This window comes from Oryza glaberrima, chromosome 2 (assembly GCF_000147395.1).
Source record: "Oryza glaberrima chromosome 2, OglaRS2, whole genome shotgun sequence".
Classification (NCBI taxonomy): domain Eukaryota; kingdom Viridiplantae; phylum Streptophyta; class Magnoliopsida; order Poales; family Poaceae; genus Oryza; species Oryza glaberrima.
In genome coordinates, this window is record NC_068327.1 from 27,223,361 (window position 1) to 27,237,603 (window position 14,243).

Here is a 14,243-nt window from a genome sequence, read left to right on the forward strand (position 1 = left end):
TAGTACAGAATCGAGGCACACATTTTACCCAGTAGGATCTACGGCTCTCAAGGATGAAAGAACTGGTTGCAACGACACAGCATCAAAGTTCTCTCCCACAGGTCGAAAAGGAAGGGAAAAATCCTCACACAAGAAAAAGGGGAAAACGCCGTCATATACACGTATTTTCTCTACCGCGCTATTTCTCTTGCTCTAATACATGCACAGAACAAGACTGCAAGGGTGATGGACAGAAAACTGGAATTAACTCGGAGCTTGCTGCTTGCCCTGACTCATCTGAATATTCCTTGTGCGTTCATCTCATCTCGATCGGGCGATTCCCTTTACTTTCTCAAGGGGACCCCGGATGCTTTACTTGCGCCTATGGCTTAGCTCAGGACGGGCACATTCGCCGCGACGGCGACACTGCCGGCGTCGAGCCTGTGGCGCTGCTCGTTTCTTGCAGCGCGCTCCCTCGCATTCGTGGCGCTAACCCTCACTGCTGCTTCGTCCATCTCCATCTGGTGATCCCGGCACTCCTCGCTGCAGAATGGCGTGTTCCCTCTGTTTGTTCACAACAAAAAGAAAGCTCAGTCAGAAACTATTCAGAATCAGAGCTCAGAGAAGCTGATCGCTTGGTGATCACTTTGTATTCTCCTGCCTGATTATCCAAGTGATTCAACCGATAGGAGCAAAATTGAGCGTGAAACAGACCTGTACATGAAGATGTCGCAGTTCCTGGTGAGCGGCTTCCGGCAGAGGGAGCAGGCGTCCATGGCGTGGCCGGACAGGCAGGCCTCGCCGCCGTCTAGTGGCTCGATGTCAAAGAACGAAGAAGAGGACGACGACGCTGACGCCATCTCGGTTACAACTTACAACTCGAGCTGAGAGATCCGAGGAGAGAAGACTGATGAGCTGAGCAAGTCTTGGGGATCACTGCCAATACGGGAGAGACTTGAGGCTCTCCTCTTTTATAAAAGAGAAAGGGGGTTAGTGGTGGTTGCTGAGTTTGGTGCAGGGGGATGCGCGAGAAACCACGGCTAGATTTCCAGGAATCCGTGGCAAACAAAGCACGGCTCGCATCGCCAGCACACACGCGGGACACGGCTAAACGGGCCGAACCGGCGCGGCTAGGGCCAACACAAGAAGTGTTGCCCCGGTTTTTGTTTGTTTGGTTGCTCGCGATTAGTCTCCCCTGGTTGCCTTGGAGACCTTGGTGGCGCCGGCGTTGTGAACTGCAATGCTGCAGAATCCACCGGAAGATCTGTAACAAACGGGGACCCGGTTTCTTTATGCGCAAATTCGATTCTATGGGGACCTCTTGTTGTGGCCTTTTGCTAGCTGTTTGGTTTTGTTTATTGCGCCGGTCTCGCCACGTGTTGAGGAGTGCACATGACTAGGACACATTAAATTACACCTTCAATGCGGTATTAAGGACATTAACTGATGATAGTTTAGTCACATTTATTATAGTGTACAATAATTTCGAAACAGAGAGGACATGTTTCTACGTGAAGCATGTTGCTGGCTTTATGTATTTTCTCACTCCTTTTTGAAGGAGAAGTTGGCAATGAAAAAGAGGAGGAAAGGCAAGGAAACTACCGGAGCGAGGAGTGAGTAGTGAGGCTGTAGCAGCGATGGCGACGCACGCGTCTCTAGTTCTGTACCGCACCGTGTAAACTTTGGAAGCGTCACCGGTGTGGACACGGACAATTTACGGTGGATCCAGGAATAAATTGCAGGGGATCTAGTAGTTAACATATGTATAGTTGCAGTCCGTGTTTGATTGGTTCTTGACACGGATAGGAATTCCCCTTGACCCGTGTTGACCACGTTGGACGTACGCCAGACTGAGACACTGACGATGACAAACATTTGTGTCCGAGCCGACGACCCCATGGTCAAGTAACTAAAGTTTCTGTCATGCATGTCCTTAACGGACTTCAGGGAGAGACAGATTCAATTCGTCTGCTTCAGTTCAGTACGCCAGAAAATTCATAGACGTGCAGGGCGCGTTGGCGTGTCGAATGGTCCACGACTCCACAGTGGGAGTGGATCTACGATCCAGGAAGCACATTTTCCGTTTCGTGGTTAATGCACATTTTCTGTTTTGTAGTTTAATGACCTGGTCTGAACATGCGTGATCCACTGATCCCATACTATAGAATTGCGCGGTGCAGCAGTTCAGTTCATCAGAACGGTGACCGGGATGGACAAGGGCATGCGTGCCGAAATTTCATTTCATCAATATTTCTTCTTGAGTTTTGCTTTTGAAGGAGATTGTTCTTGCTTCTTAACCATATATGTTTTTCTCAGAGAGAATCAGAAATATTGAATTCTAAATGCTGTAATTTTTTTTACGTATGTAGCGTTCTAAAATATAATAAATTTTAGCCTTCAGGATTTGTCCATAAATATACCACCAACATTCTCTTCCCAACCAATCACAATCCTCCACCATTAACTTTCCCACATACCTCCACTATTCATCCAATCACAACTCTACACCACCCACTTCTACCTAATTTCTTAACAACCATGTATAACTCTAAACTTTTTATATTCTGAGACAGAGGGAGTAGTAGTTTTTAGAATCAACTAACCAAGCACAAAATGTTTAGAATTCATACTCCGTTTATGACGGGCTGGGTATCTTAGCCCGTGTAGGCCCATGAACGTCATGTTGGGCTTTGTTAGTTTATGACGTTTTTTTGGGGAATAAGTTCACTTTGGGTCCCTCTATTTGTCGTCCAGTCCGATTTTCGTCCCTTGACCACAAAACCGGATATGACCCGTCCCCCAACTTACGAAAACCGGGCAAACATGGTCCCTCGGCGGTTTTGATAGTGGTTTTGGCTGATGTGGCGCCTACGTAGCTAATTTGACTCGGTCTTCATCTAACTTGGCACTGATGTGGCGCTTACGTGGCAAATCGAACCGAAAAATAATAAAGCCCGTGGGACCCACATGTCATTTTCACACATAAAATTTTTTTAAAAAATAGTGGGACTCACGTGGGCCCCACATGTCATACTCACCCCCTCATCTTCTTCCTCCCTTTCCATCTCCCCTCTCTCCATATCTCTCCCCTCCTCTCTCTAGCCTCCAGGCGCCACGGCTCACTGGGTCATCGGGAGGTTCGGCGGTGGCGGCCAGCAACGCGACAGCCGCCGCCGGCGGCGAGCTCCACCTCTTGGCGCAGCCGCGCGCATTTCTAACCATGCGTGCGTGTGGCTATCTGATGGCGTGGGCGGCACGGATGGATTCATGGATCTAATCCCGCGCCAGCACGTAGCCCCCGGCGATGCGACGGCGAGACGACGACGGCCGGCGACGTCGCTCTCACGCCGGCGAGAGAGAGTACATCTTCAACTGCTAGCATTAATTTGCATCGAGAGAGAAAATTAGCAGTAGCATCAAATAATATCGTTTCAGTTTCGTCGTAATTAAGCTAGCTAGCCATGTGAGGAGTCAGTTCGATGCCTCGATCGATCGTCGGCGTCGAAGAGGGGTCAAGAACTCAAGATTAGGCGATCGATTCCATCTGACTCATCGACTGAATCATACGAGCTACCGTCAATTAAGTACTTGTACTAACGTACGCGTGTAAATGCTACTGGCTGCATGAGAGAACTGTACAAGTCCTGTGCTTACACAATGTACTACGGCCTAGCCATGATCTAGATGATGCAGCAAAAGACCTTTTAATTAATTAGTCGATCGACAAGCGATCCATGCATGCATGGGAGTAATTTACAGGCTTCGAGTTCATACACTGTTGCATTGTGACTTGCGAAAACACAGTGCTACACTGAGAATTAATGATGGCCATCCGCAGCTAAGTAATGATCTGTGAGCAATTAGCAATTACCAGTTACTGACAAGAGGTGAGTAGGTAAAGGCATTATTAGCAAGAACTGCATCGGATCAAAGTTCATTCCGGTGGTCAAAACTCAAAACCCCAGCGAGCTGAGGCGTGAGAGCGATGTCGCCGGCCGTCGCCATCTCGCCGTCGCGTCGTGGGGGGGTTACGTGTTGGCGCGGGATTAGATCCATGAATCCATCCCGTGCCGCCCACGCCGTCAGACAGCCACGCACGCGCGGGTCAGAAACGCGCGCGGCTGCACGGCTGTGCCGAGAGGTGGAGCTCGCCACCGGCGGCGGCTGTCGCGTCGCCGGCCGCCACCGCCAGACCTCCCTGTGACCCAGTGAGCCGTGGCGCCTAGAGGCTGGAGAGAGGAGGGGAGAGAGATGGAGAGAGGGGAGATGGAAACGGAGGAGGAAGAAGATGAGGGAGGTGAGTATGACATGTGGGGCCCACGTGGGTCCCACTATTTTTATTATTATTTTATGTGTGAAAATGACATGTGGGTCCCACGGCTTTTTAATTTTTCCGGATCAAATTGCCACGTAATCGCCACGTCAGATGAAGACTAAGTCAAATTAGCCACGTATGCGCCACGTTAGCCAAAATCACTATCAAAACCGCCGGGGGACCTCGTTTGCCCAGTTTTCGTAAGTTGGGGGACGGGTCGTATCCGGTTTTGCGGTCAAGGGACGAAAATCGGACTGGCCGACAAATAGAGGGACTCAAAGTGAACTTATTCCTTTTTTTGGGCTGTTTATGACGTCCTAAAATTACAGCCCAAAATGTTCGCGGGTTCAGATATGAAAAGCGGGAGAACCGGGCCGTTTCATACATGGGCTTTCCGGGTCAGCCTTCCGTATTTCTGGATAATTTTGCTTTTGCTCAACTGTTCATCTTTTTCCTCGCAATTCAAGTATACTATCCAATATTGCCAGATTCCCCTCTAGAAGTTCCACTTCGTCAGATTAAGATGGAAACATGCACACTTTTTTAAGGTGAAAACATATGACCATCTAGTGCTAAATCATACCGATAAAATACAACACGTTATTCGGTTATTGCTCTTCATGTTGCTTCATTTCGACTGATTCCGCATATTCTATTTCTAGTCAAAAACGCTGTCATACGTTAGAACTTATCTTGAGGGTCAACGAGCATGTCAGCTCTTCTGCCCCGAGATAATTGATTACTTCGATTGGCCAGACGATGATGCGCGTTGGGTTGACAAAACGCATTGGATTCAAAATATTATCGGCGACCTATCAGCTGTGCATGAGCTAAATGTGGATACGCGAATCCACAATCGTTTTACCGGGAGCACGCATTCCCTTGCAAGTTTCAAGTCACCCGATGAGACTAGCCGATCATGCATGGAACACGCCGCATCAAACCATCCATCAACAAGATCAGATCGATACTGGATAGGTCACACACGGCCGCTATACCTATCAACCTCGTGAAGAATCAGACCAGACTCCAACCTAACCATCCCACTAGGAGAGAACGATGGCGCCCCAAAATTACAAGGAAGAAAAGAAAAAGAAGAGAACGATCTGAACCTGCAACAGCGACCCATTCATCCATCGCGGCAACAACACCACCCGTGAAGAAAACGGATCAGATTTCGGGGCGGCTGCTACGAGCTATACGACCGATTCGCGGCCGGACTTGCAGCCGACGCTGCCGTGCAACCAATCCAATCCTAAGGGGGAGGTGATGCCACTGGCGTCGCACATGACGCTACCGGACGGCGGGTTAATAGCCGGGCGCGGCATCCATCCATCCATGCGACCATGCGTGAGGCATGGGGTCAGTCTCCGTCACGCACGCCGCGGAGGCAGGCGGATCGCGTTGGTCATTGGTGACGGCGGTGGTGGTGGTAGCAGGTAGCGCGACGAGAAGTGCGTGCCCTCGCTGCGATTTCGCTCATCTCAACCACGGCTGTTTTAATGGCCCTACTAACTGAACGCTGCTGCAGTCCAAAAGGACCAACCTTTTTATGAAGGCACGCGTACTCACTGGCAGCATGCATGGGGATGGGGTGCGCTACTGGTGTACTGCTTACCGACGGTACTAGTAGCGCGTTGGACGGACTAATAACTTATTTCATCGGGTTAGGCTGCATATGCACGAATTTGTGCATCATCTACGGCCTGGAACCCTGGACGCTAGCACCTTGTCACTGCATCCTTCAATTCCCTTTGTAAAGCTTAGCGGTAAAAATTTCTCACAGATCGGAATCGCTCTACGCCGTTGGTCGATCTCTTCGCAGATACGTCAAGATCGTAAGGTAGAAGTAATTAATTACTCCGTCATAGCAGTGGCAGTACTAGTACTACTCCCCTACTGCCTACTGTAATGACAGTATCTTGCATAGTGCTGGTGGTGCCTGCCGTTGCGACGAGTCCGTCGACCATGGCATGCATGAGGGGCAAGGGCTCCCCTATACCCACGTCCCAACACCCATCCACCCTGGCAACGTTCGTGCCAGCCTGCGGCTGACTGCTCCTCCCTGCCACCTCGGCGAATCCACTCCCCACCACCAGCGATGTCAAGCAGCCGCACGCCCCGCGATTCGGAAGCCGTTCGCTCCGCGCGCCGGTGGTGTGCGCGCCAGCAACCGACAACCGAAGGCACCGTGCTGCCGTGCCGTCCCGCGCCCCCGCAATAACTTCACCGCTCCGAGGCCGCGCGTGTCAGTTACCTCGCGCCAAGGCATTAACGGCCTCCGCGCGGGGGTTTGAGGTTTGAGCAAATGCGGGGGAAGGGAAACCAACCACGTCGAAACCGCACGGCAGCACGGGATGGATGACCACCGGGGTAGCATCACAGCACGGTGGGTGTGATCGGCTGTTAATATCACCACCAAGTACAGTACCCCCTATACCATAGTACCATTGGTAATATCTACATCAGTTATGTCAATGGGTTGCAAAGACGCCAAGACAGGCACGGTGGAAGCAAATTAGGAGCGACCAGTTGGGGATTATGAGAGCCAGAAAAAGGAAAAGAACGTGCAGCTTCAGCTTTGCAAATTGCTCCGTACTACTATTAACAATGAACTTATCAATTGAATTCTCCTAAACCCCAAACATAAAAAAGGAGATTTGAGGAAGTAATCCTCGGTGGTAAAAAAAGTTGGAAAAGATATGAACAAGAAGATGAAAGTTTTAAGTTTTTTTTCTTCTTCCCTAATTATGATTTTCTGGGATGGGCAATGATGCCTCCGCACCAGACACTCACGAGATGGACGGCCGAGATGAGACGACGACAGCTCAACAGAGGATGGCCTCCACGCCCCCTGTCCGGACGCAATGGCAGACGGGGCACGCCATGGCCACGTCCACGTCGCCGGCGGCGAAGCAATCGCCGCAGAGGCTGAGGTGCCTGCAGGGGAGGAGCACCACGGTGGCCGGCCTCAGGCGGCAGGTGAGGCAGGCGCGGTCAGACCCGTTGCGGCGCGGGTCCACGTACGCCGACGAGGACGACTCCGCCGGGCCCGCCTCGCCGCCACGGAGCTCATCGCCGGACGCCCGCGCCGCGGCCGCGGCCTGCTGGAGCTGCGCGTGGAGGGACACGGCGGCGGCCTGCTCCGAGAGGGCCTTCGCCTGCCACGCCGCCGCCTCGCTGCGGAGGCGCGCCAGCCGCTCCTCGAGTTCCGCGCCGCGCCGCGCCTCGCGCTCCGCCTCCAACGCCTTCTCCCTGAGCCGGCGCGCCGCGGATCGCTCTGCCGCGACAAGCAGCGCCCTGTTATGGCGCCGCACCCGATCGGCCATCGCCCGCCTGAGCTGCTCGCCCTGTCCAAGAACGTGCCGGCACATCACGCCACGGAACAAACGAACCACCGAAACAAACGGATCGTGTGGGGGGCAAAATCGTCGATTACCTGCTCTTTGATGAATCGGTCGAGCTCCTCATCTTGCCGCTTCATCTGTCCGGCAAGCTCGTCGGAGAACGAGACGAACGGCATGGGCGACGACGAGTAGCACAAGGCTTTCAGGCGTTTGCTCTCTTGTTGTTGTTGCTGCTGCTGCTGCTCATCCAATGCCAGGCGAAGGCCAGTGGACACGAGTGCCGCCGGCGCGCGGGACGGCGACGCCGATACCCTGTTGTGGAGCTGCGCCATGTTGACAAACGACGTAGACTGCTGCGGCTGGAGCGTGAACAGATTGACCAACTCCTCCTTGGCCGGCGGCGGCGCCATGGCAATGGCCTCCCTCGAGCGCTTATTCCTCCGATTAATCCCACTCGCTGCAAAGAAACCAAAACCACATACGCCCATGTCACAATCCAAGAACCGTAGTGCGGCGGCGCCATGGCGCGACCTTGAACTCCCTCAACATCAGGCTATCTATCTATCAATCAATCAGTCAGTCACCACCACCCACCTCCTCCGCTGGGAAAGTACACCTCCGGCGAGACTCCGGCGAACATCTGCGGCCTGGGCAGGTCCATCTCCTTCGTCCTCTCCGGCTCACCTCTGTAAACCAGACGACGAATAATCCATCAGCCCAAAGGAGGCCAAACCTTTAAAACACGTAGCCGCCCTAACGAAGAAGAGGAGGCAAGCCGCACCTATCGTGGAAGAGGAGACTGGAAGGGTACTGGGCCTGTACCGCCATTGTTAAGAAGGAAGAGAGGGAGGGCGAGGCGAGGCGAGAAACGGACGGGTGGGTGGTTCGCGAAGCGGGAGGTGACGACGGGGAAGAAAACTTCCTCGCGTGGTTTTAATAGGGGTGCGGACGAGCCGAGTCCAATTCCGAGAGCACCCACTTCGCACGCTCGCTTTTAAAACCTCTCATCACAAGTAACGGAACGGGCTCGCACCGCGCGCTCGCTCGATCGTTGATGGGAAACGAGTGATGCGTGAGAAGGGAGCGTTGCACCAACGAAAACGGAAAAGAAGGGGGTCTAAATTTACTGGAGGAAAAGAAGGGGCCTAAATTTACTGGAGACAGAGCCAGTAGAAGAAGGATGGTAGCGGATATGGGTGGTTAAAATTAGGATCTCAGAGGATTGTGGGTGGATTAAAAGTTAAGCGTCTGTTCCTGATTTTTTTTTCCTTACGTTAATGCTGAAGATTAGTGATCGATAAATGGTGTCTGTGGTTTCGCTGTGCCACGCAATAATGGTGGCCAAGGCTTTTGGAATACGCCGTAGTTAGTAGGAGGAAGTTGGAATACAAGGACGGAAGAAAGTTTCCTTTGTACTAGCTGAGCCATTGGACTTTCGAAATATGAGATCATCTATCTATTTTTTTTAGATAATGGTGAGATCATCTATCTATAAATCTACCAAATCTTTTTCTATACTAATATGATAATCAAATGAAATATTTCACATTATTTCAGGAGACCGTGAATAAGTATAGCATTTTTTTATGCGACAGCCCTTAATTAGAACATGAATAATGGTATAACATCTTAGTCTAAGAAGAGAATACTCCTTCCTTGTAACCGGCAACGACCAATCTGGTCAGTTGTGTTGTGTAACAAAACTGTATTTTTTCTAATATAGTAACGTGTACTCCCTCCGTTTCACAATGTAAGACTTTCTAGCATTACCGATGTTAATGAATTTAGACACATACATATGTCTAGATTCATTAACATCTAAATGAATGTGGGCAATGGTAGAAATTCTTATATCGTGAAACGGATGAAGTAATTTTTTTACGTGTTCGTGAAAAAAAAAGAGAGAGAGAAGAGAATGTCATGTAGAATTTAATTTTTTAAGTCATGGAGATGAGAGAAGAATACCGTGTTAATTACCAAACGGTATAGTAGACAGCTTAATGGAATACCATATATACAATATGTATATTATCTATATAACTTAAATAATTAATTGTAATATATTATTAGACAACATTTTTATAAGTCATCTATACCTCGTCTAGATATAATGTGAAAATATTATCGATAGTGGCTGTACGAATCATTGTTCATTCAATTCACTTAGATTATAAGGATGACCAAACTAATTACAACTTGTTAAGTACTTAGAGTTATTTAGTAACTAAATCATTAAAAAAAGAATTTAAGCGGAGTTCGACTTTGTATACTGTAATTTCAAATTTATGGATTATCTATCAAGAAAAAAATTGTTACTCCAAACCATGATGTTATATTTATTAAGTAGAAGCACACATGAGTTGATCAAACATATAAATTTCAAATATTCAAGAGTTCGGATTTGTAAATTTGATAATGTACTAAACTGAACTCTGCAACCATTAGAGCTGGGTACTTATTAATATTCAATCATATCATTAAACAAAAAAAAATACAATTGTGACTCTAAACCCAATATAACCTTATATTTCTTAATTTAATCAGAAAAATAGCATTATAACCCAATGACAAGTATACTTTGAACTCCCTCCGTTTTCAGATTATAAGTCGTTTTGACTTTGGTCAAAATCAGACTACTTTAAATTTAACTAAGTTTATAGATAAATATAAGTAATATTTATAACATAAAATTAGTTTTATTAAATTAATAATTGAATATATTTTCATAATATATTTGTTTTGGGTTGAAAATGTTAATATTTTTTTTATAAACTTGGTTAAACTTGAAGCAGTCTTTGACCAAAGTGAAAACGACTTATAATCTAAAACGAAGTGAGTAATTATTAATTCTCATCTTTAAAATAATTTAATTTAAGAAAATAAATTATGGAAGTATTTATGAGAATAAAAGAGTACAATTATCCTTGCCCCAACAAAAATTTCATAGGCACGTATTAGAGCAGACGAGCTACGTGGCCTGGCATAGAGCTAGCGAAGGCCGTTGCAGTATCGTGACACACAGCTCAATGTGTTGCTTCTACACATTTTTAGTTCATAGAAAAACCAGAATCATTAAACGATATTCCTGCCTCCTAAATATATCACCTAATTGTAAGCTAAGCATAGTTATGATATTAAGTGACGTGACCTATCTTAGGCGTATTACACTGTAGCATTGTCATCAAGCAATATTATGTTATGGGTATCTCAACTAATATCTTGTGACATGGAACTCCCAACCATTTAATGACGCATTTAGCCACCGATATTTATATTAGCACGTATATGTTGTGTACTTCTTTTTGCGAGGATATATGCTGTGTACTTTGGCGAATTTACGTTTCGACGTGGACGAAACGAACATCTGATGCCAGCGACAAAATTCATGTTTTCATTCCTCATGAGAAGCTTCCAAATACTTGATTTTCCAGGCGCCTTCATTCCAGCTGTCAAATATTCAATCAGAAGCTGCAATTATAAATGTACAGACTACCGAGTATAAACTGAGGCCCCAAGTAACACGTTGCGTTGCTTCTCGGAGAAATGCATAAATACAGGGGAGCAATCAATCGTTGAATTTGTAGCGTTGCCTCCTTTTCAAGTACTTGCTGTTGTTGATAAGGAGGAGAATTTTTATGGAGAAAATAAAAAAGAAAACCCGTGTCTTGTTCTAGAGTGTAGTGTGTTTGGTTTTATGGCAGGGCTTTGTTTGATCTTTCTTTCCTTTTCATGACTTTCATTGTCTTGCGGGGGAAAAAAAAAGAAGGGACGGAAATCAGGCGGAGATTGAAGCATCCAACCTACTCGAGTGGTTGTCGAATGCTTTGGTTTGGATTTTTGGGATTCTTTGATTGATGAAAAATGATGAATTGACCCTAATGCTAACAATGACATCTGTTCCACTGGCTTTCTTTTTATATTTGTAACAAATAATTCTCCATGTTTTGATTGAGTCTAGCTAGCTAGCTAGCTTCATATATATCCTAATAGGTTAATACCAAACTTGATAGGGGATTTGTGAGGTCGCCAGTGTCATGTCGTGCCTGAATTGGAGATTAACAAGCAAGCATTGAAAATTATTGTTGCTTTCCAGTTGGTGCTTCCTATATACTTCTAGCTAGCAGCTGCACCAATACACACATGCATATCTTAGCTGCCAAGGACTAGCAAGCATTGGCGTGCGTAGGACCCAAAGTTAGATGCAGGCGGAGTTTATTGACTACTAGTACCAGTTGTAAGTTGATTGAGATTTGGTAAACAGCATTAGGACCAACTAGAATTAACCTCTCCACTTTTAACTCGACATCTTCAGAAGCATGGCGATTGAAGCAAGAAACCAAAGATGGGAGGGAGGTGGGGGCAAAGAGAGAGAGAGAGAGAGAGAGAGAGAGAGAAAAGAAGAAGAAAATGTCCTCTAGAATATTGCTTGAGACCGAAAGATTCAAAAGGGAGAGCTGGCTAGAAAGAATCAAATGCTGCCATCTTTGTTCCCAAGGTGCTTGTCACTTGACATGCACCGTTGCATCTACCTTCCTTGCAAACAACCCCTCCCCCCATGTCAATTTTCGCACCCCGGATTTAATTCCTCAGCCTTTTAAAAAAATTTCCATCCTTTCCCCTCGACGATGCATCATCCATCGATCTGCACGTGATGGCGATTGATTCTGCACACTGTAGCAGCAAGTTTACCTGTAGATGTGTAGAGCCATCTGGAGAAGGATGCATAAACTAATCATCAACGGCGACAAAAGTATACAATTCGCTGGTGGAATTGGGGGTTAAGCTAGCCTCGAATGTATACTTCACCTGATCTAGAGACAGATACAGATATATCATCTGGTTCCCTGCAAGACTAGACGACGCGTTCGATCGTGGGCACGCGATTCCGGTTTGGAAATGCGTGGCCTCGTCGTCAAACCCAACGCAAATGCGACCGAAATGTCAATCACACCAAACCCACACAAACGCAACACACCACACCACTACTACTCCTATACTAATCTCTTTTTGTCAGAGAGTTCGTGGTATTGCATACCTACACCGGATTTCCGGATTGGTTTGATCCCCGTTGTTTAATTAGGCCGGTACGTTGCAATCGCGAAGAAACGGCCGGTCAAATCCGGCGTGGCCAGGACGCGGCCACACACGCGCCACATCACACACCGAGACGTACGTACAGGCAGCTTCGCGGCGCCGGCCCGGCGCGTTGGTGGCGACGACGACTGAGAGCTACGGGAGCTATAGTGTGCGCTGTTTCAGATAACGCGCCGGTTAGGTCTCCGACGCGAACGCATGCAGAGAGGGGTTAAGTGCGGGCGAAGGAAAGGCGGGGGAAGATGACGACGACGACGTACTCCCATCGATCGATGCCAATGAAATGATCCGTCCACGGCCATGCCTGCACTGCACTGCAACCTCTCTCTTTTCTTTCGCAAGTGTTCCGGGTGGGCATCCATCCAACTGGGGGCGTGGCATGTGATGCCTCGTTGCTCCCTTCGACCGCCGCTGGGTCCCCTCTCTCCCTCCATAGCTTGGAAGCACGCACGTAATACTAGCACCTAACTGTTGCAGATCGATCGATTTTTGCAATTCTTCCGGAGCGGAATTGTTGCTAGTGGTTGTTGCTGTCAGAGGCACGCGACCGGCGCCTAGCTAGCTCCGATCGGGATTTAGATCGGTCGACCGAGACCGATCTGTTGGGGTCTTGGTATGTACGTGCGTGTACATGTTAGTTGATCGTTTAGTAACTGGTAGTTGGAGCTTGTTTCGCTTGCTCAACAATGACTTCGTTTAATTATCCAGGCAGATGAAGAAAATTAGGGAATGTACAATGGTTGTTAATAGTGATCTCTTAGCATTGCTAATTAGGAATACTTGTTGACATGGAGGAAAGAGAAAGAGGAGAGACAAAACATCGTTGTTATGCATGACAACGGTTTAACAACGACTCTTAGTCACTATAATATGAAAATATGGTTGCATGAGGATATAAATATGGAAAGAATATTAACAAAAGGAATATTTTTTGAGTTAATGATTAAAGCCTTTGTCGTCTCAACTATTGTAAAGACATGGTCTCTAAATAATCTTGTATTATTTAAGAGACCATACCCGTCTCTACCATTGAACATGCCCTAAGTCCCTGACAGAGACGGTAACCAAACTAAAAAACGATCTATCCGGATGGATTGTCAAGACGGATTGGCGGTACGCCATATAAGTACCTTCAAAATCCCCTGCATGCCGGACCTTGTCAAATTTCACATGCATGTACTTGAGTGAGGTTAATGGAACCAGCCAACCACTAGGATTCAATCGAAACTTCAGCACGGATTACATCGATCTCGATCGTGTTCACATGTTGATCTAGTACCGGCGTTCATGATCTTTCAGCAAAAGCGATCGAATACGATGGATGTTACAGTTCACGACCGTGGTGGTCGCGTCAAATGTGACAACGGACTCTCCTCCCGTCTTGACATTTGAAGCTTGGACCAGGGCCTACCTGTCACTCGCCGGCAATGTACATTGGGGGCGAGCCCTGTTGCTATCCGTCTCTCCATATGCTTGGAACCCGTGGGTTTGCAAGCAACTAGCTAGAG

At 47.7% G+C, this 14,243-nt stretch overlaps 2 protein-coding genes across 2 annotated transcripts; both read right to left on the reverse strand.

Annotated features, from left to right (window-relative positions):
* LOC127761909 (FCS-Like Zinc finger 3-like) lies at nt 1–1,092 on the reverse strand. Its single transcript, XM_052286242.1, has 2 exons — nt 694–1,092; nt 1–543 (listed from the first exon to the last, which is right to left on the reverse strand). The coding sequence occupies exons 1-2, from the start codon at nt 837–839 to the stop codon at nt 369–371; spliced, it is 321 nt and encodes a 106-aa protein (XP_052142202.1). The 5' UTR covers nt 840–1,092; the 3' UTR covers nt 1–368.
* Nucleotides 1,093–6,852: 5,760 nt separating this feature from the next.
* Nucleotides 6,853–8,614, reverse strand: LOC127764740 (BOI-related E3 ubiquitin-protein ligase 1). Its single transcript, XM_052289655.1, has 4 exons — nt 8,423–8,614; nt 8,236–8,327; nt 7,734–8,098; nt 6,853–7,644 (listed from the first exon to the last, which is right to left on the reverse strand). Exons 1-4 carry the CDS (start codon nt 8,467–8,469, stop codon nt 7,123–7,125), a joined length of 1,026 nt encoding a protein of 341 aa, XP_052145615.1. The 5' UTR covers nt 8,470–8,614; the 3' UTR covers nt 6,853–7,122.
* Nucleotides 8,615–14,243: the final 5,629 nt, after the last annotated feature.

Bases quoted from the DNA above. Each gene is read 5' to 3' on its own strand.
- LOC127761909 (XM_052286242.1), bottom strand. From the start codon at position 839: ATGGCGTCAGCGTCGTCGTCCTCTTCTTCGTTCTTTGACATCGAGCCA. The intron at 544-693 runs GTCTGTTTCACG...GTGAACAAACAG, and splicing joins TGCGACATCTTCATGTACAG to AGGGAACACGCCATTCTGCA.
- LOC127764740 (XM_052289655.1), bottom strand. From the start codon at position 8,469: ATGGCGGTACAGGCCCAGTACCCTTCCAGTCTCCTCTTCCACGATAG. The intron at 8,328-8,422 runs GTGCGGCTTGCC...TCTGGTTTACAG, and splicing joins AGTCTCCTCTTCCACGATAG to AGGTGAGCCGGAGAGGACGA. The intron at 8,099-8,235 runs GTGGGTGGTGGT...GTTTCTTTGCAG, and splicing joins GTACTTTCCCAGCGGAGGAG to CGAGTGGGATTAATCGGAGG.